The 25,023-nt window shown below is 37.2% G+C and overlaps 1 protein-coding gene across 5 annotated transcripts in view; it reads left to right on the top strand.

Moving 5' to 3' along the window:
- Positions 1-106: 106 nt before the first annotated feature.
- Positions 107-25,023, top strand: part of NUCB2 (nucleobindin 2) — a 41,506-nt gene continuing 16,589 nt past the window's right edge. The window contains exons 1-5 of one of the 5 annotated variants that reach the window (XM_060606139.2): positions 107-128; positions 5,909-6,060; positions 19,837-19,980; positions 20,757-20,864; positions 24,761-24,887. In XM_060606139.2, the coding sequence (XP_060462122.2) occupies positions 19,837-19,980; positions 20,757-20,864; positions 24,761-24,887 (379 nt within the window). In that variant the 5' untranslated portion in view covers positions 107-128; positions 5,909-6,060. Of the gene's footprint in view, positions 293-1,556; positions 1,576-5,908; positions 6,061-19,836; positions 19,981-20,756; positions 20,865-24,760; positions 24,888-25,023 lie in introns of those variants that run through there. The other 4 variants (XM_060606136.2, XM_060606137.2, XM_078433280.1 and 1 more) reach the window with 4 other exon arrangements.

Raw genomic sequence — 25,023 nt, 5'->3', positions numbered from 1 at the left:
GGCGCGGCCTCGTCTCCGCCCCCGCCAATCGGCAACTTCCGCGATCCCACTCGGACCAATCAGCGGCTGCCGGAGGGGCGGGGGCTGTCGCCAAGGCAGCGAGGAGGCGGGAGAGCGCGGTCAGTGAGGTATAGAGCAAAAAATCGCGGGCGGGGGGCTGGAGAGACAGGTTTGTGCACTGCGTCCATTCAGCAGGCGGAGCCTTGCACGCCGAGATCCGGCGAGGTAAGGCCGGTGGCCCGAGGTGGGTGCGGATCCGCAAGGCTGGAGGCTGGAGCGGGTCCTGAGATAGGTAGGGCTCAGGTTTTCGCCTGCCTTACGCTGCAGTGAGAATGGAGAGGGGGAGCAGCATAGTGGGTGGGCAAGGGTGGAGGGGCGCTTCCAGTTGCATCCTGAGGCGTGGGGTCCCTTTCTCCACTCCACTAGCTGCAGGGCACCCAAGCTTTCTTTGGGGTAGATGAGGGTGACAGGCTCTTGGCGGGAAGCAGGCGTGGGTGAGTGCAGGACAGAGATTCAGAAGGGGTCCACCCCACCTTGGCAGGTTGATGGGCGAGGGAGGTGCCCACTGGTAAGGGGGGTGTACTTTTCAGCTCCCTGCTTATGCTCATCATTCCCCGCGCGGTCGAGCAAAACTAGGCCGGCGAATCCTGCTGTTCTGCCGGCCTGTTAAGCCGGCAACCCTTGACACTTAGGAGAGAAAGTTCAAGTCAGTTGTGGTATTGTTTTCCCTTATGTGACAAACCTTTGGTGTGAGATGAGATCTTTCGGTTTCTGAAATGGTACTTCCTTGTTGTGTTTCCTAAATGGTAATTTAGCAAGCAAATGGAGTTATTGTGGTTTGTGGTGGCAAATGGCCTTGGTTGGCAATTATTTTACAATATCCAGGTATTTTACAATATGGAGACAGAGGGGGGGGGGAGTGAGAAAGTATGAACATGAACCTTTGAACTATTATTCTGAGTTCTGGGAGACAGAACCTTTTGAGATTTTCAGAGTGTTCACTAAACTCCTAAATTGGATAATGTACATTTACACCAGTGAATAAGTAAGTGCTCCCATGTAAGCCTTTTATTAAGGCTATTAAATCCATGGATGAATATGAACGAATATCAAATCACTTACTATTATGTTGGTTTAAAAAAGGGGAGGGTGAAAGGGGGAGGTTAAATGCAAGTATTTCTGATAGCCAATTTTGTCTGAAGGAGATTCTGGACTTTCTCTAAAGAATTGAAAAAATTGCCTAGACAATTGCTTTATGGAATTTGTTAAAAGTAGTATGGCTAATGGATTTGGATCTGATATGCACATATTTCTGACAGTTCTGTTTGAAGGAGATTCTGGACTTCCCCTTGATGAGACAGTTGCTTTAAGGAATTTGTAAAGTAGTATGACTAGTGGTATAGTAGATTTGGATCCTATAACTAATGGCTTCTTTTATGATCTATTTAAAATTTTTGTTTCTTAAGGCCTTCCCTGGTGAATTCTGTTGAATAATTAGAGTCAGGCAATATCCAGATTCTCGCATCTTGTCCCTTATGGAAATTACCTCAGGATTCATCCTGATTAAAGCTGAATGTGAGTTCTTGTTTTATAAAACTTGATCAGCAAGTTCAACAAATGCTGAGCAAACAAATGCCTCAACAAATATTCCTCAATTAATAGGGCCCAAAATTTAAAAAAATGGAAATTTAGAATTAGAAATCTCAAATAATATTACTGTCGTCATTGGGGTGAACGTGGGAACTTCTGTTTCTCATCTTGTTCTTTAAACTCCCCATGATCTGGGGCATCTGGGTGGCTCAGTCAGTTAAGCATCTGACTTCGGATCAGGTCATGATCTCATGATTTGTGAGTTCAAGGCCCACATCAGGCTCACTGCTATCAGTGCAAAGCCTGCTTCAGATCCCCCCCCCCCCCCCGCCCCCTTCCCCTGCTTGAGTTCTCTCAAAAAAATAAACATTAAAAAAAACCAAAAAACTCTCCATGATCAGTCTCACTTTCTAGTGATAAATTCATATCTGTCTCCTGTGGTTACTCATGCTGTTCTCTTCCAGCTGTCTTAATTAATTTACCCATCTTGCAAGGACCAAGTCCTGGGTGTGTTTACCTTATTCTGCTCTCTGGAGGTACTTACTGTTCATATCACACATTTTGTTTACTTCATTCAGCATGCTTTTTGTCAAGTTGGTTTGTGCTCTGTAAATACCAGTTAAAATGAAATGCACAGTGAAAGCAATGAGGGTACCTTTTAAAACACTAGCTATTGATTATCGTCACTAATATACACTATCAGCATGATCAATACCAGTGTCTTTGTGTTTTAGGATATGTTGTGTATCTCTATAGACATATCAACCTAATTTTGTTAGAATAATATTTAAGTTGCTTTCAGCTTTCTAAGGGCCCTTTTGATGACTGAGGGAAATACCTTTTAAGTATTGGGTAGCTGGAGGAATCAAGTGTAGGATTTTAAAATGTGTTGAAAATAATCCTTGAAATAGTCTTCGAAGTATTGTGGGTAATTGAGTTGACTATATTTGGTATGATAGATGATTAACTTTTTCTAAATAACTGAAAGTCTAGAAGGGGGAAATTTGTTATTTTTATGTTTGATACTTGCAATTAGTTTATAGACTTTAAAAAACAGCCTCCTAACAATTTCAAGTAATTTAAGGAAAAACCACACTCACTTATTGATTTTCAATCCAAAGTTAAAAAAAAAAAAACATAACAACAACCATGAAATGGTGAAAGTTATACTTGATTAGAATTTGATGGCCAGATTCCAATTCTGGCTCTGTGAAATCATTTTGGCCAGGTCAGTTAGCTTCCTTATGCTTTATAACTTTTTATAAAAGTTTGGTCTGAACCAAACCACCTCTGAGATCATTTCTGGTCCCAGAATTGTCTGATTTAAAAATTTTTAAAGCAACCTAACGGAAATTGAGATAGCCGTTGCATGCTTTTGTTTTTAGCAGAGTTTTTTAAAAATTAAAAAAAAATTAATTTGGCAGAGCTTTTTGGCATGTTGTATTTAAGTTATCTGAAGTACAGTATACATGAATAATGGAGACATTGAAATTTTAATAAATTTTTTTATTGAGAGATACAGGTGAGAAACAGTATCTACTTTCATTAAGTAGGCCTATTATCAAGGATACTGTAACCAACTGAGGTTGAAAAAAGAGGCAGTATAATGGTTTCCTTGGTTGGTGTCCTTTTCCACAGATATGAGCATCAGAACATTAATATCTATACTAATGTCTTGATACATGGAAAGGCGTGGAAAGGTTGGAGTCCAGCTCAGCTGGTCATACATCTGATACTTTACTTTGAATCTCACTATCCTGTTGACTCTCATTTGAAAAAATTTTTTAAAGTATTTATTTATTTATTTTGAGAGAGAGAGAGAGAGAGAGAGTGCACATACACACAAGGTGGGAGGGGCAGAGAGGAAGAGAGAGAATCCCAAGCAGGCTCTGCAGTGTCAGTGCAGAGCCAGACATGGGGCTCAAACTCACAAACCCTGAGGTCATGTCCTGAGCCAAAACTAAGAGCCTATCCTTTAACCACATGAGCCCTGCCCCAATTTTTTAAAGGTTTATTCATTTACTTTTGAGAGAGAGAGTGGGAGTCAGTGAGGGGCAGAGAGAGAGATGGAGAGAGATAATCCCTCGAGGGGCAGAGAGAGGGAGAAAGAGAGGGAGAGAGAGAGAAGGAGAGAGAGAGAATCCCATGTAGACTCCACACTGTTAGCATGGAGCCTGAAGCAGGGCTTGAGCTCACCTGAAGTGGGGCTCGAGCTCACCCAAAGCGGGGCTCAAAGTCACAGACCATGAAATCATGACCTGAGCTAAAGTCAGATGCTTAACGGACTGAGCCAATAAGTAATCTCTATGCCCAACATGGGGCTTGAACTCATGACTCCAAGATCAAGAGTCACATACTCCACTGACTTAGCCAGTCAGGTATCCTAATATCTATACTAATGTCTTTTTTTTTTTTTTTTTTTAGCTGTTTATTCTTTTTTGTGAGACAGAGACAGAGTGCAAGTGGGAGAGGGGCAGAGAGAGAGGGAGACACCAAATCCGAAGCAGGCTCCAGGCTCTGAGCTGTAGCACAGAACCCAATGCAGGGCTCAAACTCACGAAGGGCAAGATCATGATCTGAGCTGAAGTCAGATGCTTAACAAGCTGAGCCACCCATTAGCCCCTATACTAATGTCTTTTATTTTTTATTTTTTTTTATTTTTGAGAAAGAGACAGAGTGCGAGTGGGGCAGGAGCAGAGCGAGAGGGAGACACAGAATCTGAAGCAGGCTCCAGGCTCTGAGCTGTCAGCACAGAGCCTGATGCGGGACTTGAACTCACAAACCGTGAGATCGTGACCTGAGCTAAAGTCGGACGCTTACCGACTGGGCCACCCAGGCGCCCACTAATGTCTTGATACATGAAAGGGTTGGAGTTCAGCTCTGTTGGTCATACATCCCATACTTTATTTTGAATCTTCCTTTCCTGCTAACTCATTTTTAAAGGGAAAAATAGAGTTGAGTACCAGGGTACTGGTCTCCCTCATCACTGCTGCCATTGAGAAATTCTCAGAAGCGATTTATTTTTCTCTACCCCACTCCTCTTCACTGTTAGAATTATGATATTGACAGCAAGAGGACGTAACAATGGTTTCCTGGCTAAGGACAGTGCCTTGGAAAAAGAAACCTGGAACTTTTCTTTTAATCCCAGGGAGGAAGAGATTGTATTCCTCTTTTGTTGGATGTACTGTTTTCATTGGCCTACAGCTGCATCAGGACTTTGGTTATGGTAATGCTTAGAGGAGAGTTCTAAAGCGGCCTTTCCAGAAATGACACTTAAAGTTGTATGTCAAACTGGTTTATTGCTTTTTAAGTTCTATAACTTTGGGTGTTTACAGAACAGATTTTCATTATATATAGAGCTGTTTCATTTTCAAAGACACGAAGGGCATTCATATTTATCGAGCATTTACTATTGCCATGTATTGTGCTAATTACCTTGTATTCATTCTTATCTTCATCCAATGAAAAACTTATGAAGAAGTATTAGTTCAGTTTATAGGTAGGAAAATTAAGAATCAGAGAGGCAAATAGCTTGTCAGTAAATGGGGAATGGTAAGGATTCAATCTGTTGTTTGTTTATTTTTGACCATGCTGTGTTAATAGAAGTCGTATGCCTTTCCAACATATAACATGCATATGACTACTCTCATGCTTAGATGATTTTATCTTGATATACCATAAAAAGAAAGAAATACATGTATTCTTAAGATATGAAGATATTTTATTTGCTTATTTTCTTTATAGACTGTTTAAAAGTAATTCATTTTGTTCACCAGTGAGTGTGCACGTGAGCCAACCACCCTGAATTTTACAGGTAGTGGGGTTTCAAAAAAGAAGATTTAAGCTATTTTGCTTTATTACAGATCACTGTGACTGAGACTGGGACGAAGGTTAGTTTTTTAAAGTGATGGTAAGGGTAAAGAAAGATTCTAGTTAAGGATTTTAAGGAAAAATTCAGTTAAGGATTTAATGGGAAAACTGACCCTATATCGTGAAGTTTCATTGCTGAGGAAAATAGGCTTTTAGTCTAAATTCTTATTTACAAGAAATACGGTAAAGCCTTGGTATAATACATTAATATCTTTGCTTATTGTGGTCTTTGATTCTATTTATTTAATATTTCTCTTTCCCCTTCCCACTGGATTATGATATATTTTGGTCTCCTTACACATCATAAAAATTTAGTACTTTTCTTTTCATAGGATGTGACAAATATATAATATCATATGCCATTACCACTGTAATAAGGCTAAGTTTATGTTAAAAATACTGTTTTTCTTTCTTTCTTTCTCTCTCTTTTTTTTTTTTTTTCATTTAGAACCTGTTGAGTCAGTTTTTAGTGAAAAGCATTGACCTAGGAGCCAAGAACCATCTCTTCACTAATTTGATACTGTCCAAATCATCTTACCTCTCTGGATCTCAGTTGCCTGATCTGTAAAAAGGAGATAAAAATTCTTTATCTCTCTGAAGGTAAGTGATTGGTTAAGAGAGCAAAAAATAAAAACAGACAGGCACAAAGTTCAGTAATTCTCTTGTTAGTAATGCTTCAGTTTCCCTTTTTTTCTGTTCTAGAATAATTGACCCCAATAAGCAAAATAATCAAGGGACTTACGTGTATAAAAATTACCTATTTTTCCCTTTTTTATTCTTTTAATTCAAGCAAAATGAACATAAAGTATTATATTAGTTTCAGGTATGTAATATAATGATTCAGCAATTCTATGCATTAGTCAGTCATCATCAGTGTAAGTGTACTTTTAATCCCCTTCACCTATTTTTTCCTATCCTCCCATCCACCTCTCCTCTGGAAACCACCAGTTTGTTCTCTATAGTGAAGAGTCTTTTTTTGTTTGTCTCTTTTTTCTTTGTTCATTTGTTTTGTTTCTTAAATTCTGCATATGAGTAAAATCATATGGTATTTGTCTTTCTCTGACTGACTGATTTCTCTTAGCATTATACTCTCTAGGTCTATCCATGTTGTTGCAAATGGCAAGATTTCATTTTTTTTATGGCTGACTAATATTCCAGTATATCCATTCATCAAAGGATGGACACTTGGGTGGCTTCTATATCTTGGTTGTCATAAATAATGCTGCAGTGAACAGAAGGGAGCTTATATCTTTTCGGATTAGTGGTTTCATACTCTTTGGGTAAATAGCCAGCAGTGGAATTACTGGACCATATGATAATTTTATTTTTAATTTTTTAAAAATAATTTATTGTGAAAATTAAAAATAGACCTACCCTATGACCCAGCAATAGCACTGCTAGGAATTTATCCAAGGGATACAGGAGTACTGATGCATAGGGGCATTTGTACCCCAATGTTTATAGCAGCACTCTCAACAATAGCCAAATTATGGAAAGAGCCTAAATGTCCATCAACTGATGAATGGATAAAGAAATTGTGGTTTATATACACAATGGAATACTACGTGGCAATGAGAAAGAATGAAATATGGCCTTTTGTAGCAACGTGGATGGAACTGGAGAGTGTGATGCTAAGTGAAATAAGCCATACAGAGAAAGACAGATACCATATGTTTTCACTCTTATGTGGATCCTGAGAAACTTAACAGAAACCCATGGAGGAGGGGAAGGAAAAAAAAAAAAAAGAGGTTAGAGTGGGAGAGAGCCAAAGCATAAAAGACTCTTAAAAACTGAGAACAAACTGAGGGTTGATGGGGGGTGGGAGGAAGGAGAGGGTGGGTGATGGGTATTGAGGAGGGCACCTTTTGGGATGAGCCCTGGGTGTTGTATGGAAACCAATTTGACAATAAATTTCATATATTAAAAAAATAATAATTTATTGTCAAGTTAGCTAACATACAGTGTATACAGTGTAGTCTTGGCTTCGTGAGTATTTTAAACATTTTTGAGGAAAAACCACACTGTTTTCCATAGTGCCTGCACCAGCTTGCATTCTCACCAATAGTGAATGAGGGTTCCTTTTTCTCCACATCCTTGCTGACATTTATTATTTCTTGTGTTTTTGATTTTAGCCATTCTGAGAGGTATGAAGTAATATCTCATTATTGTTTTAATTTGCATTTCCTTGATGCTCATTGATGTTGAGCATCTTTTCATGTGTCTGTTGGCCATTCCTATGTCTTCTTTGGAAAAATGCCTGTTGAGGTCCTCTGCCTATTTTTTTATTGGATCATTACTGTTATTTTTGGTGTTGAGTTGTAGAGGTTTTTATTTATTTATTTATTTATTTATTTATTTATTTATTTATAGCACGAGCTGGGAAGGGGCAGAGGGAGAGGGAGAGAGAGAATCTTAAGCAGGCTCTTTGCTCAGTGTGGATCTCACAACTGTGAGATCATGACCTGAGCTGAAATCAAGAGTTGGATGCTTATCTAACTGAGCCACGCAGGAGCCCCACAAATACTATTTTAATGCCTTTAAAGATGTTTTAATTAACAAAAAAAGGGTCATGCTATGCATTGTTTTATAAACAGCTTTTTTTGAGTTGCAATTGTTTATTTGATAGGCTACCTTCTACACTAGATTGAAAGGCCTACAAGGGTAAGGGCCATGTCTATCTTGTTTTATCTTGTTATCTAGCATATCTGGTACATAGTGGACACTTAATAAATAGTTGCTAAATAAATATGTACAATAGATTATAGAATATATGCTTCAATACAATTTATTTAAAAAAATTTTTTTTTTTTACGTTTATTTATTTTTGAGACAGAGAGAGACAGAGTATGAACAGGGGAGGGGCAGAGAGAGAGGGAGACACAGAATCTGAAACAGGCTCCAGGCTCTGAGCTGTCAGCACAGAGCCCGACACGGGGCTTGAACTCATGGACTGTGAGATCATGACCTAAGCCGAAGTCGGACGCTTAACTGATCAAGCCACCAAGGCGCCCCTGCTTCAATACAATTTAAAAGAAGAGTAAAAGAGGAGGGTTGTGAGAGGGAGAAAAAGGTAGATGAAAGGTAGATGAAGGAAGAAAAAGGTAGATGAAGAAAAGGTAGATGAAGGAGAGATGAGAGAGGGAGAAAAAGGTGGATGAAGGAGGAAGAAGGTAGATGAAGGAGGAATTCCTATTATAAGGCAAGAGAAACAAGCTATTCTGTTTTCTGTACTCTCCACCTGTCTTACCCATGACCATTCTTTCTAACCATTTCCAGGATATCTCCCTGCAATCAAACAGGAAACTCTCTCTCTCTCTCTCTGTCTCTCTCTCTCTCTCTCTCTCACACACACACACACACACACAGACCTCAAGTAAACTTGATCTGGATAACTACCGGTAGGCATTAATAGTTAAAAAATCCACCTCTGTATGTGAATGGGAATTTTGATTTATTAGAGACAGGAGAAGAGAGATAAGCTTCCTTTTAGGACTTGGAAATTTAGGGAAATTATTTTTTTTTTAATCTACTAAATGCTAGAAGAGGTTTCAGAATGCTGCTTACTTTGTAATTTTGCCCAAGGCTCCGATGCCCTTGTGCACAGTGCTTTCCATGCAGTCTGAATGGAGATCATGGACTGATTTGGAATTTCAGATCATTTGACATTACAGCATATATTATCTGCCTGTTCTGGTTCAATCAGTCTACTGTTTCAGCAGAGTTCTGCCCAGGTCTCTTCTTTAGATATCTTTTCTTCTTATGGAAGAAGAGGGTGATAAAGAAAAGGAGGCCATTCTTACTGCCCAGATATTGGAAGAAAAGTAGGTTAGTTTCCCCATCTTCCTTTTGCCTCTCCTTATACCTCGTCTCTCCTTATTTTGTATGGGCATTTGCATGTTATTGAGTTTATGAAAATCTGTAAGTCTGTATCTGACACATTTGACATGATCTTGGTATTTAAAGAAATTTTTGTGTCATTACTTTTCTATTTGAGGTGCTAGAACATTTTCCATTTCTTTTGTTGTGATGACAGTTGACATTCTTGAGGACTTATTAAGAAGTAAATGTTTTAACAGAAAAAAAGACAAGCAAAAGAACAACCTCTTAACTCTAGAGGACAAACTGGTGGTTACCAGAGAGGAGGTGGGTGCGGGGATGAGTGAAATAGGTAAAGAGGATTAAGAGTACACTTATCAGGATGAGCACTGAGTAATGCATAGAATTGTTGAACCAATACATTGTAGTCCTGAAACTAATAAAACATGGTTACATATACTGGAATTTAAAAAAAATGTTTTTTAAAAAGAAGTGAATGTTTTCATTACTAAGTTAGGACATTAGTAAGTTAATTGTCCTAATTACTTCTGGAATAAACACTAAAAGATTAGAAACTGTTAGAGGGAGAAAATATTTTCTATTTTTAAAAAAGTTAAAAGAAATTAAAAAAAATATTTATTTATTTTTGAAAGAGAGACAGACCACGAGCAGGGGAGGAACCGAGAGAGGGAGACACAGAATCTGAAGCAGGCTCTAGGCTTTGAGCTGTCAGCACAGAGCCCGACCCAAGTGGGGCTTGAACTCATGAACCACGAGATCATGACCTGAGCCGAAGTCAGATGCTTAAACTGACTGAACCACCTAGGCACCCCTAGTTTAAAAAAAAATTTAATGTTAATTTTTATTTTTGAGAGAGAGAACACAAGTGACGGAGGTGCAGAGAGAGAAAGGGACAGAGGATCCGAAGTGGGATCTGTGCTGACAGCAGGGAGCCGGATGCAGGGGTGGAACCTGCAAACCTCGAGATGGTGACCTGAGCCAAAGTCAGACATTTAACCGACTGAGCCACCCAGGCACCCCTCTATTATTTTTTAGTTTTTTAATTTTAAAATGTTTATTTATTTCTTTTGAGAGACAGAGAGAGGGAGAGTAAGCAAAGGAGAAGCAGAGAGAGAGGAGAGAGAGAATCCCAAGCAGGCTCGATGCTGTCAGCCCAGAGGTTGACGCAGGACTCGATCCTATGAATGGTGAGATCGTGACCTGAGCTTAACCGACTGAGCCACCCAGCTGTCCCATGAGAAGAGTATTTCTTAAATCCTCCACTAATAAAATACAAACAAAAAAGGCAAGAAAGGAGAGGAAGTAAATAATTAAAGAGGGAGGATAAACAGAAAGTCCAAAAGAAGATGTAGATTTAAAAAAACCAAAATAGGGTATTTCATTGATCCTAAGACTTCATTGATATCAAGACACATCAGTATATATCATATAGAAAAAAATACTGGCAATTAAACTATGACACTATGCTTTGCCACTTTCAGTTTCATTTTATGTTTACTGAAAGTGCATTTTTAGATTCACCTAGACAGATATTTTTCTGACCTCACTTTTGGGCATACATAAAGAAATTAGTTAAAGTATTCCTAAGACTTTTGCACATTCGTAGTCTGAATCTTTATGAAACACTTTCTTGATTTCAGACTTGTCAATATCTGTTTTTCTATATAACATTGTTCTTTCTACTATGGAGAGTGAGGGTGATTTTCTTCTGGGAAGTTCTTCAAGCTCCTTTGCCTGGAATTTTCTTCCAAGCTTCTGACACTCATTTGGCAAGCTTTGATGTCAGTGCTTCCTTGAAGGTGACAACAGAAAGTTTTCAGATACCCCTTCTTCAATGGTTTGTTGACTAAAACACTGAAGATTGCAATGGTCTAGACATGACATCAAGAATAACATGAAGTTGTGTTACTTTTCAGGCATCCTGTTCTTTAAATATTCAGATACATGGCCTCACAATGTATCAAGGACTAGACTAATACACTTACCAGGTTATAGAGGGCTCTTGGACATTCAAACCAGATTTAGCTAGCCTTCCTTTGGCTCAGCCATCATCCATTCCCTGCTGTCCACCACTACCCATCCTTTTATGCATACAATAACATTTTTGGGAAATTTAAAATTTAAATTTGATATGGCAGCAACTTTCGACCATAGGCATTTATGAATAGTGTTACCATGATATGCTGCTTTCTAACGCATTCTCAGGATATCAAACTAGTTAGCACCTTCAGCATTGGTGCACCATTTTCAGGCAGGTCAAAGAAAAGAACAGTGGGATTTTGTTAGCATTTCCTATTGACTAAATTTAGCTTGTTTTTCCCTCAAATTTCATGGAAATTATGCAACTTTTGTTCAGTGTTAGTAGGAAGTTTCTGATAAATTGACATTTGTCCTTATGATGCATGAATCCACCAAATCAGCCTCATATTCCATATACAGTAAAATCTTGGTTCGTGAGCATAATTCATTCTGGAAACACGCTTGTAATCCAAAGCACTTGTATATCAATGTGAATTTCAAGAACCATTGGCTCGGTTGTGATCATGTGACATTCGGTGTCCCGTACTACTTATATTATAAGACATTGCTCATTTATCAACTTAAAATTTATTAGAAATGTTTGTCTTATGGAACACTCACAGAACAAGTTACTTGCAATCCAAGGTTTTACTGTAATTTAAACATTTTCTTGGAGGCACTATTAGTTTCTACTATCATCCTTTGCATTGTTTGGCTACTCATGGGTAATCTTGTTGGATCTCAGTAACAAAGTATAATCCAGTTTTTCTACTTGAGAATATCTTCCTTTCTAAAGTCAGGTAAAATATTTTACTTGTTCCTTTACAAGAAAGTGTGAAGTTGCTCTTATTCCTTTAACATAAAACATTTGTTTCACTAATACCAGCTACTTCATTTTTATGTTTACAAAATAACTCTATTCCTTTTTCTTTAAGTTTTTTAAAATGTTTATTTATTTTTGAGAGAGAGAGACAGAGTATGAGTGGGGGAGGGGCAGAGAGAGAGGGAGACACAGAATCTGAAGCAGGAGCCAGGTTCTGAGCTGTCAACACAGAGCCTGATGGGGAGACTTGAACCCATGAACTGCAAGATCATGACCTGAGCTGAAGTTGGATGCTTAACTGACTGAGCCACCCAGTCCCCCCAAACAACTCTATTTCAATGACAAATCATAATTTAATCCTTTTTGAAGGAAATCACATTTAAAATGGTGATTAAGCTCAATTTGTGAAGTACCAACAATGCAAGAACTAAATCTGTAGAAATGGAGTAGGAAGAGCTATGATAAGGTTCATGTGCAGACAGTAGATTATGTTGCTATTGCCACTTAGTGAACCATGATTGTAATATTCCATTAACTGAAAATACTCTCTGATTTCTGAGATGTTAAACTCAGGAAATTGTGCATTTTGAAGTTGATTAAATACATTATTGGTAATTTGATTAAATATAAACAAAGAAAATACTCCAGTTAGAAGACAGAGATCAGTAGACTAGATTAAAATGTGTGTGTGTGTGTGTGTGTGTGTGTGTGTGTGTACGTGTGTGTGTGTCTCCACATACTAATCAAAAGAAAACTAGTTTAGCTATATTACTACCAAATAAAATAGATCTTAAGTCAAATTGGGGTATAAAGGTCACTAAAATATGATAAAAGATTAAATCCACTGGAAAGTTAGAAAATCTTCAATTTGTGTACATTCAATAACATGGCCTCATAGCCTCAAAATATTAAAATAAAATGGACAGAATTATAAGGAAAACAGATAAATCCAAAAATCATACTGCAAGATTTTTACTTACTTTCTAGTACTGATAGTTTAAGCGGATAAAAATCACTAAGAATATAAAAATTATAAAAGGTGAATGGCTAGTTTATACTTCCACACTTCTACAGGTTAATGAGGTTTGTAAATTGTATTTGTCATTTTTCTTATGTTTACATTCTTATAGGCTCAGATTTTTTGCTCTGTTTGTCATGACTGTTTTAAAAATTGAAAATTGATTCACATGTCATAAAATTCACACTTTTAAAAAAGTGTACAATTTTTCATATATTCACAAGGTTGTACAACCATCATTATTGTCTAATTTTAGGACATTTTTATTACCCCCAAAACGAACCCCATACCCATTAGTGGTCATTTCTCATTCCTGCTTCTGTCCACCAGTAATCCTAAGCACCATTAATCTACTTTCTTTCTCTATAGGTTTGCTAATTCTGGATATTAGATCTATTCTATTTATTAGTTATAAATAGAATCATATAGCATGTGTCTTTCTGCATCTGGTTGTATTTATTTTTTATCAGTTCTGTTGTATTTGATTTGAAAACAAACAAGTTTCCCCTTGAACTCTCAGTCTTTTGTCCTCTAAAATTATCAAAAAGTAAAACTGTTTTTGGTTTTGAAATGGCAGTCACAATTCATTATCTCCTTCCTGCAAAAGTAAAAATAAATCCAGGGTGAATGAAATACAAGTCTGGCAATCGCTAAACCTGATATCAAGGAGGAGCTTTCTCTTCCAGAAGCAAGGTGTAAGTTTGATCAGAGGTCACTCTGTATCCAAAGAATGAAATGTTTCTGGCTTTACCTCATTTTTATTATATGTAGATAGGAAGTTTCTTTGGTAGTTGATTTTTATTTTCTCTGTATCCCAGCACCCAGATCTTCTACTTGCTTTACTCATGTAATTTGAAACTGGCTGAATAAGCAATATTTAATTTAAAGGCATTTATAAATCATATAACTTAATCATTTCATACAATTGGTGTGAGTGCAAGCAATTTTATTAGCATTTCTAATAACGTAACAGAAAAAGATCTGTGACAAAAAAAAAAGTGGTAATAGAATTTAAGAGCTTAAAGAATACTGAGGTCTAGTTAAATTCCCTTTAAAAAAAAATCCTTTATTTTTAAAAATAAGAAAACAAGCAGGGAAAGTTAATTGACCTATGATCTTATAGCAACTGAGTGGTGCAGCTAGAATTAGAATATAGACCCAAATTTAATTTTGCCTTACTGTTCTTAGATATAACACCCATTTTTCTGTTCCTTGAGGATGTAAATTTACTTTTACAGATAAGCATTCTCTTTGTCTTTCTTTGCAGAGTACATTTGTGAATGATAGAGCAAAGGGAGGCATTATGTTTTCAAATGTTAGCATGTATCAGAATTACCTATAGGGCTTGTTAAGATTGTGCCCCCCACTCCCAAAGATTCTCCAACTTAAAAGTCTGGAGGAAGCCTTGATAATTTCATTTTAAAAAATGTTTATTTATTTTTGAAAGAGAGAGAGAGCAAGCCAGGGAGGGGCAAAGAGAGAGGGGGACAGAAGATCTGAAGTAGGCTCTGTGCTGTGGGGCTCAAACTCAAGAGATCATGATCTGAGCTGAAGTGGGACACTTAAGGGATTGACACCACCCAGGTGCCCCAATAATTTGCATTTCTAACAAACTTCCAGGTGGTACTGGTGCTGCTGGCCCAGGGGTCACACTTTGAGAACCACTGCTTAAAAACAGTCAGAAGCTTTGGAGTCGGTTGGTCCCAGGCCCAAACTCTGGCTATATGACTTACTCCTGTGTGACCCAGATCAGGTTTTTAAACTGATATGTCTCAGTTTCCTGTACTTTAAAATGGGGATAATATTTATTTCACAGAGTCTTTGTAAGAATTAATTATTTAATATAAGAAAAAGTTTAGTATACTGCTTGGTACATAGTAAACACTAAATTGGTGGTTTCTGTTGTTATTTGTAATGAGTCTGGGACCCAATTTAAAGTTAGTAAGCCATGAATTCAGTTAATATTTTAGGGTAGATACCCAGAGACTTCTTGTTACTTTATCACTTTGAGATGTTGAGATGTGCGTGCACACACACACACACACACACACACACACACACTACTTTCATGTGTACAAACATGCTCCTCTCTTGACTTGCCTTCTCATTTATGGCAGATCTGACAGGATGGTGAGAGAAGAGACAAACTGTAAAAGGAAATCCACTTCCAAGATTCAATAACTGTAATTTATTTTTATTAATCTCAGGCTTCTCGTGTAAAGGTGGATGCTATTTTTAAAAAGAGCATATTTCAAAATATGTGACATAGCTGCCAATTGCTGATACAGGACTGCTTATATATTTATCTGTGTGTGTGTGCTGTATGGTAGAAGGAGGAGAGTCTAAGGGACATTGGAGTTACTGCAGGGTGGAGGGGAGGAGTCTATGTGAAAGATTCTTCTAAACTCTGGATTGACCATATCAAAGGATAGTCACGGTTCCTGATGAGGCCTGTAAAATGAAGTTACAGAGGTATATCACTCATCTGACTCTCTGCATGCACATTATAGAAAGACTATTCAAATCACGTTAGTGCTTATTCATTTTCCAACTATATGTGTATCATGTTAGGAGCCATGGAGACCTGATTCAGCTTTAGAAGCTGTGTAGAAGACATCAAAATTGATTGGAACAGTTTAAGTCACAATTTGGGCTTTTTGGCCATGACTGCCCTTAAAACTATTATCCTTTTTTTTTAATGTTTATTTATTTATTTAAAAAAATTTTAATGTTTATTTATTTTTTTTAATTTTTTTTTTAACGTTTATTTATTTTTGAGACAGAGAGAGACAGAGCATGAACGGGGGAGGGGCAGAGAAAGAGGGAGACACAGAATCGGAAGCAGGCTCCAGGCTCCGAGCCATCAGCCCAGAGCCGGACGCAGGGCTCGAACTCATGGACCGCGAGATCGTGACCTGAGCCGAAGTCGGACGCTCAACCGACTGAGCCACCTAGGCGCCCAAAGTTTATTTATTTTTGAGAGAGAGAGACAGAGCGTGAGTGGGGGAGGGGTAGAGAGAGGGAGACACAGAATCCAAAGCAGGCCCTAGGCTCTGAGCTGTCAGCACAGAGCCTGATGTGGACCTGGAACCCACGAACCATGAGATCGTGACCTGAACCAAAGTCCGACATTCAACTTAGTGAGCCACCCAGGCGCCCCACAACTATTATCCTTTTTAATGGTCATTTGGCCAGCCTATTTGCAGGGCCCCATGGGACTTGCAAAGGTAACAGAAGTTAGAATTCAGATTTTTTTTAAAAAACAACTAACTCAATGATACTTAATTTTTTAAAAAAGGTACAGATACAGCTAATAAATACATGAAGAGATGCTTAATATTATTAGCCAATGAAATGGAAATCAAAATCAAAATGAGATGCCACTTCACACCTAGTAGGTTGGCTATAATAAAAAAGACAATAACACGTGTTGGTGAGGATATGGAAACATTGAAAGCCTCATCTATTGCTGGTGGAAATGTAAATTGGTGCTATGGAAAATAATTTAGCAGTTCCTCAAAAACTTAAACATAGAGGGGCGCCTGGGTGGCTCAGTCGGTTAAGCGTCTGATTTCAGCTCAGGTCACGATCTCGCGGTCCGCGAGTTCGAGCCCCGCGTCGGGCTCTGGGCTGATGGCTCAGAGCCTCGAGCCTGCTTCCGATTCTGTGTCTCCCTCTTTCTCTGCCCCTCCCCCGTTCATGCTGTGTCTCTCTCTGTCTCAAAAATAAATAAACGTTAAAAAAAAAATTAAAAAAAAAAACAAAACTTAAACATAGAGTCACCAAATTGACCCAGCAATTCCATTCTTTGATATATAACCAAAAGAATTGGAAACATGTTAACACGATAACTTGGACACAAATGTTCATTGTAGCATTATTCAAACTAGCCAAAAAATGTAGAGACAACCCAAATGTCTATCAACTCATGAATTGTTAAAATATGGCCTATACAAATGCTATACGAAAGAATGAAGTACTGGTTCGTGTTACGTGATTGGACCTTGAAAATATAGTGCTAAATAAAAAAAGCCAGATGCAAAAGGCCACACATCGTATGATTCCATACATGGGAAGTGTCTAGACTAGGAAAATCTATACAGACTGAAAGTAGATCAATGGTTGCCAGGTGCTGGGAGAATGAAGGAATGGCAAGTGACTGCTAATAGGTACCAGGTTCTTTTTGGAATGATGAAAGTGTTCTAAAAAATTAGATAGTGGTGATAATTGCATAACCGTATGAATATACTATAAACCTCTGAACTGTATAATTTAAAAGAGGTAGTTTTGTGGCATGTAAATTATATCTCAAAAACCAAAACTAAAAACAAAACATACACCTGTAATGGGCATGAAGCATGAATGAGAAATAAACCTTGTTTGTCATAAAAAAAATAATTGTGGGAAGAGTAGATGATTCATGATGGGAACATATTCTGTGGAGAAACAAGTCATCCTTCTATTAAAGATTCATAGTGCATAGTAAGCCATCACAGGTTCTGAAAGTCTTGCAAAGACAAAAACTTATTTAGCTTCATTGAGCCAACATCTCCCAAACATTTCATCCTGAAAAACATTTACTCACAATGATCATGTTGAGGAAGTAGTCTCCTAGAGAAGAATCAATCTTGGGCTTGAGCATACGTATGTAGAAATTACCCAGAAAGTTTGTTAAAAAAGATGGCTCCCACCCTAGAGCTTCTGATTCTGGAGGTTTTGGGGACAGCCTGAGAATCAAGCTCCCATGAGATTTGATCCTTCAGGTTTGAGAACTAAACGTAGAGTAGCATCTTTACAGAATAGACAAATCCTGTACCTTAAATGGGTGAATTTTATGGCATGAGAATTATATCTCAATAAAGATGCTAAAAATTTTTGATATATTAGAAATAGCACTAAAATGTGAGTTCTAGTAATTTTGTTAATGCAAGACAATGCTCCATGAGTGAATTGTTTTAATTAAAATTTTCTTCATCTGTAAAATGAGCCACTGCCTTATCTATTATCTAGGGTTGTGGTAAAAATGAGAGGCAGTGTACTCTTTTCCAAATTGTGTTCTATGGATAAAACCATGTGACTTCAGGGGCGCCTGGGTGGCTCAGTCGGTTAAGCCTCCTACTTAGGCTCAGGTCATGATCTTGTGGTTTACAGGTTCAAGCCCTGCGTCGGGCTCTGTGCTGGCAGCTTAGAGCCTGGAGCCTGCTTCGGATTCTGTGTCTCCCTCTCTCTGCCCCTCCCCCCTCACGCTCTGTCTCTCTCTCCTTCAAAAATAAATAAACATTAAAAAAAAATTAAACAAAAAACAAAAACATGTGACTTAAAAAAAGGTCCATAGCCAGCTAAGTTTGGGAGATTCTGAGTTAAATGATGCATATTCTATATGTACGGTCAGACTGTTATATTTGACTTGGACCCTAACATGAATCTATATGTATAAAATCAATTAAATATGCAATTTTTATTCATTCTCATTTTTGTAGTAGATCCTCCAGAGCTACTAAGATCCTTATGGAGTAGAAACTGTTTGAATAAACAAAGTTTGAATAATACTGTGGGAATATTAATAGTTGCTGCTTGCTTGTTTCAAGCTTGATATTTTTTTAAAAAAAATTTTTTTTTCAACGTTTTTTTTTTATTTATTTTTGGGACAGAGAGAGACAGAGCATGAACGGGGGAGGGGCAGAGAGAGAGGGAGACACAGAATCGGAAACAGGCTCCAGGCTCCGAGCCATCAGCCCAGAGCCTGACGCGGGGCTCGAACTCACGGACCGCGAGATCGTGACCTGGCTGAAGTCGGACGCTTAACCGACTGCGCCACCCAGGCGCCCCTCAAGCTTGATATTTTATTGACCTATTTATTTGAAAGATTATTGTCCAAAAAGAATTTTTATCAAATTACTACTGGCTATGATAAAATAATGTTTATAAGGTTAAGAAAATAGTTGTCTGGGTTTTTTTTTTTTTTTTTTAACGTTTATTTATTTTTGAGACAGAGAGAGACAGAGCGTGAATGGGGGAGGGTCAGAGAGAGAGGGAGACACAGAATAGGAAACAAGCTCCAGGATCTGAGCTGTCAGCACAGAGCCCGACGCGGGGCTCGAACTCGCATACCGCAAGATCATGACCTGAGCTGAAGTCAGACCCTTAACCGACTGAGCCACCCAGGCGCCCCAATAGTTGTCTGTTTTAATCAACTTATATTTATAGAGCAACTTATTTTCAAAATCAGATCGAAGCTAAATTAAATATGTCTAGAAACAATTTTAGCTCCCTATTATTTTAATAAAAAAATACAGTTTTTCCTTACTTCTCCCTTTCTTAAATTTGGGCTATTTGCTTTTAAAGATTTTGAGAACCTTATTATCATCTTTATTTGAAGCTTTTATAATTAACTAAATGATTTCTTATACTATAAGCAGTTTAAACTTTGAAGTTTTGATTACTTGTCTTTTTAATTTTGGTTGAAAAGCATTTCTCCCCTGATTTTATTTAGTGATCTGTTTAAAGTATTATTTTGGATAACTTATAATCTATTTTTAACATCTTTCTAGAATTATTTGGTTGTATTAAATTTCTTGAAATTGGATATGTTATTAACATGGCATTGGGAATGCATGTATATATAGTTTGAAGGCATCTTTTCAAGACCTTACTATCTAAAATTATACCTTTATTTCAGATGAGGTGGAGGACTATCTTAATACAATATTGTTTTCTCTTGGTTACCTGTCTACGTTCTGCTCTTGAAGCTGTGCCTATAGACATAGACAAGACAAAAGTAAAAAATACTCAACCTGTGGACAGCGCAAAGATAGAACCACCAGTAAGTGAAATGATAAATATAACCTTATGGGAAGAATTTTAACTAAATGCTGCTAATATTTATTACTTATAAAACTGCATATTTAGGAACTATTTCTGAAATGGCAGTGAAAGAGTATTGGATAAGCGTATGTTGTTTAATATTAGACAATGTTTATTTATGTAGGTCATATATTAAGTAATGCATAGGGGAATTAATCCTAATAATACATTTCCATGCTTTTTTTTTTTAAGTTTATTTATTTATTTTGAGAGAGAGAGAGAACCAGCAGGGGAGGGGCAGAGAGAGGGAGACAGAGGGTCTGAAGCAGCACAGAGCCTGATGTGGGGCTCGAACTCACAAACTGAGATTATGACCTGAGCTGAAGTCAGAGCTTAACTGACAGAGCCACCCAGGTGCCCAATCAAAATACATTTCCAATGTAGAGCTCACCAGCCAAGCAAACATTGTTATTATATTCAAAGGAGAGATAGTAATGAGGAAAGACAGGTGACAATGGGGTAAAACCAATAATATTATCAGTTAAGTCTTCGTTGTCTAAGCCGTATAGAAAATGTACCTTTATGTAACAATAAAACATTATATTGGTTCTGATATAAAATTTTTCATTTGAGAAGTATAGCTTTTGACTTTGTCCAAGCTGTTAAAGTAGATACATCTCAGTGCCATTTTGTTAGACTTTTTTTTTAATTTTTTTTATTTTTTAGGATTGAGATCTTTAGATGCAGGGAAGAAAAAACTTTCAGAAACATTATTGTTTGTTTCTTAATTTGAAGGATACTGGACTTTATTATGACGAATATCTTAAGCAAGTGATTGATGTGCTGGAAACAGATACTCATTTCAGAGAAAAGCTACAGAAAGCAGACATAGAGGAAATAAAGGTAAATGTAATTAAATAATTACTCAACAAACATTAAAGCATCTCAGACACTGACTTGAGTACTAGGAATACAAAGATGGACTCTTTCCAGGCTCTTAAAGAAATTAGAATTTATTCTGAATAAGTAATACCTAGAAAAAGATTAATAGGATGAATATATGATGGGAGTATAATATATTTTGGAGATGTAGAGCATGGACACATAATTCAGTATGAAGTGATGGAAGAAGGGGGGAAATCATTCTTCCTGTAATAGGAATCCTGCCAATAATTTCCTTGAATTGTCTTGAGAACAATCTTGTGTTTCCTTTGAAGAATTAATTTGCCCTGTGGAACTAATTTCCTGGGGTGAATAATATTTAACATAGAACTTTTAGTGTCTCTTATCTACTTCAGGTAGGGTTAAGAACATTTTTTTGTGGATAACAGAACAGGTGGATAATGGGAAATATAACAGGGAGATAATCCTGGTTTGCTATAGGGAATACTTTTTTTTTTTTTTAAGTGTGCTCCATACCCTATGTGGGGCAACTCACGACCCTGAGATCAAGAGTCATGTGCTTTACTGACTGATCCAGCCAGGCGCCCCAATACAGGGAATACTTTTTTTTTAATTTTTTTTTTTTTAACATTTATTTATTTTTGAGACAGAGAGAGACAGAGCATGAACGGGGGAGCGTCAGAGAGAGGGGGAGACACAGAATCGGAAGCAGGCTCCAGGCTCTGAGCTGTCAGCACAGAGCCTGACGCAGGGCTCGAACCCACGGACCGTGAGATCATGACCTGAGCCGAAGTTGGCCACTTAACCGACTGAGCCACCCAGGCGCCCCTACAGGGAATACTTTTATAACTGTCTTCTTTTCATAGTCAATTCCTATTCCTTATTAAGGAAGGGAGAGACAAAATGAAGTAAGTTAAATAGTTATTCAGTGAAAAAGATAGAAGAATTAAAATAGACAATAAAACTCAAGTCAACAGGATCATTATAAATAGCTCAGCAAAGACTCTTTTCTCAGGAGAAAATGGGTGAAAAAAGTTAGAATTTGTCCTTTCCTTTTCAGCCAAGTATTTTGAAAGGGGAATCATACTACATTTCTTCACTTCCCAAGTATTGCTAACTGGAAAGATCATGGCTTTGCCCACATCCCTCCACTGAGTATACTTTTATGAAGGATGTCAGTTATTTCTTAATTGGCAAATACAGTAAACACTTTTTATTCCTATTCTTACTGGACTCTTTTATTTTATCTCAGTGGTGCTCAGATTTTAGGGCTTGTTGAAACACAGATTTCTTGGCCCCCACCTATAGGCTTTCTGAATCAGTAAGTCTAGAACTTGCATATCCTAAAGTTCCCAGTTGGCGTTGGGGACTACACTTTGAGAACCATTGTTTTATGTAATAATGATGACCGGTCTCTCCTTGAGCATACTGCTTTGTGTTTCATAACAGCACATTCTCTTGGTTCTCCTTCTTACTCTCTGAACATTATTTCTTGGTCTTCCTTGGGGAGGGGGGTGGGCGGAAGGGGTTCATTTTTTTTTTTTTTAATCTTCCTCAGCAGGCCCCGTTGATTCAGTCCTAAAAGGTTTATCTGCCTGATTGCTAGATTTGCAGTTTGTGATTGCAAATGCATTTATAAACAAGAGAAAGTAAACTACTAGCTATTTTGTTTCTTAAATTTTGGAATATGTATCTAATTATTCATCTATGAGAAAAGTAATCAAAGGACACAATGTAAAAAAGGTGAATTTTGAAAAGTTATTTGTATATAGAATTACTAAAGCTTAATGTGGCCATGTTACTTTAAAAAATTACTTTATTGAAATATAATTTACATACCTTAAAACTTTCCCCTTGAAAGCATATAATTCAGTGGGTTTTAGTGTATCTACATGCAACCATTATCGATATCTCCTTTTAAACAATTTCATTTCCCCTCAAAAGAAACTCTGTATCCGTTAAGCCATCACTCTACTTTTCCCCCCTCTTCTCCACTTTTGACAACCATTAATCTACTTTCTATCTCTATGGATTTGTCTATTCTGGACATTCCACATAAATGGAATTATACAGTCTGTGGCCTTTTGTGTCTGGTTTCTTTGACTTAAGCATGTTTTCAAGGTTCATTGTATTGTAGCTTATATGGGTACATTCATTTCTTTTTACAGCTGAACAGTGTTACTTCTACTTTTTATGCTAGTGTGAATAATGATGCTATGAACATTCAAGTGCAAGTTTTTATGTGAACTTATGTTTCAATTCTTTAGATATATACCTACTAATGGAATTGCTGGGTCATATGGTAATTCTGTGTTTAACTTTTTGAGGAACTGCCAAATTGTTTTCTAAAGTGGCTGTACCATTTTACAATTCAAGTCACGTTTTGAGTTTCTCCTTTGTGCTTTAATTATGCTTTAAATTAATGTGGCTTTTATTTTTATCTTTTCTTTCTTTCTCCAAATTTTTATTTAAATTCCAGTTAGTTAACATACAGTATAACATTAGTTTCAGGTGTAGAATTTTGTGATTTATCACTTAAAACACCCAGTGCTCATCACAAGTGCCCTCCTTAATCCCCTCACATATTTAACCCATCCCCTCCACCCACCTCCCCTCTAGTAATCCTCAATTTGTTCTCTATGGTTAAGACTCTGTTTCCTGATTTGCCTCTCTTTTTCCCCCTACATTCATCTGTTTCGTTTCTTAAGTTCCACATATGAGTGAAATCATAAGGTATTTATCTTTCTCTGATTCATTTTGCTCTAGCTCTATCCACATTGTTGCAAATGGCAAGCTTTCATTCTTTCTGATGGTTGAGTTATATTCCATTGTATATATGAGCCACATCTTCTTTATCCATTCATCAGGTGATGGACACTTGGGTTATTTCCGTAATTTGGCTATTGTTGATAATGCTGCTATAAAATCAGGGTACATGTGCCTCTTTGAATCAGCAATTTTGTATCCTTTGGATAAATACCTAGTAGTACAATTTCTGCATTGTGGAGTGTTCTATTTTTAACTTTTTGAGGAACTTCCATACTGTTTTCCAAAGTGCCTGCACCAGTTTGCATTCCCACAAACATTGTAAGAGGGTCCCCTTTCTCCATATCCTCATCAACATCTCTTGTTTCCTGTGTTGTTAATTTTAGCCATTCTGACGGGTAGGAGGTGGTATCTCATTGTGGTTTTGATTTGCATTTCCCTGCTGATGAGTAATGTTGAGCATCTTTTCATGTGTCTGTTAGCCATCTGGATGTCTTCTTTGGAAAAATGTCTGTTCATGTCTTCTGCCCATTTCTTAGCTGGATTATTTGTTCCTTGGGTGTTGAGTTTGATAAATTCTTTATATATTTTGGATACTAACTCTTTATCAGATATTTCATTTGCAAATATCTTCTTCCATTCCATAGGCTGCCTTTTAGTTTTGTTGATTGTTTCCTTTGCTATGAAGAAGCTTTTTATCTTGATGAAGTCCCTATAGTTCATTTTTGCTTTTGTTTCCCTTGCCTCCAGAGACGTGTCTAGTAAGAAGTTGCTATAGCCCGTGTTAAAGAGGTTGCTGCTGTTCTCCTGTAGGCTTTTGATGGTTTTCTGTCTCACATTTAGGTCTTTCATCCATTTTGAATATATTTTTATGTATGCATACTACATCTTCTTTATCCATTCATCAGTTGATGGACATTTGGGCTCTTTTCATAATATATGGTTTTTAGATATTTTGATTTTAGAGTTACAAACTGAGTGTCTTCTGAGAGAAATTCTTTTTATAATATCAAATTTATCTAAATTAATTAGAATTATTTATCACTATCATAACCCAAATTTTAATATATTGTGTCTGGTCTAAAAATGGAATGTAATAAATAAAACTAATTTGTTAATTTTGTTAACAGAGTGGGAGGCTAAGCAAAGAATTGGATTTAGTAAGTCACCATGTGAGGACAAAACTTGATGAGCTGAAAAGGCAAGAAGTGGCAAGGTTACGAATGCTAATTAAAGCGAAATTGGATTCCCTTCAAGGTAAGTGCTAAAGAAAAAGTAGGAAACTTTCAGTATTTGGTTGTGGAGGTCAGCACATACCATGTTTTTCTTGTCAAAATTTAATGTTAGTATTGATTTGCCTTCTCTTAATTTTTTAAAATTTAATTTTTAAAAT

The sequence above is a fragment of the Panthera onca genome, chromosome D1 (genome assembly GCF_046562875.1).
Source record: "Panthera onca isolate mPanOnc1 chromosome D1, mPanOnc1 haplotype 2, whole genome shotgun sequence".
Lineage (NCBI taxonomy): Eukaryota > Metazoa > Chordata > Mammalia > Carnivora > Felidae > Panthera > Panthera onca.
This window is presented reverse-complemented; position numbering and strand designations above follow the sequence as displayed.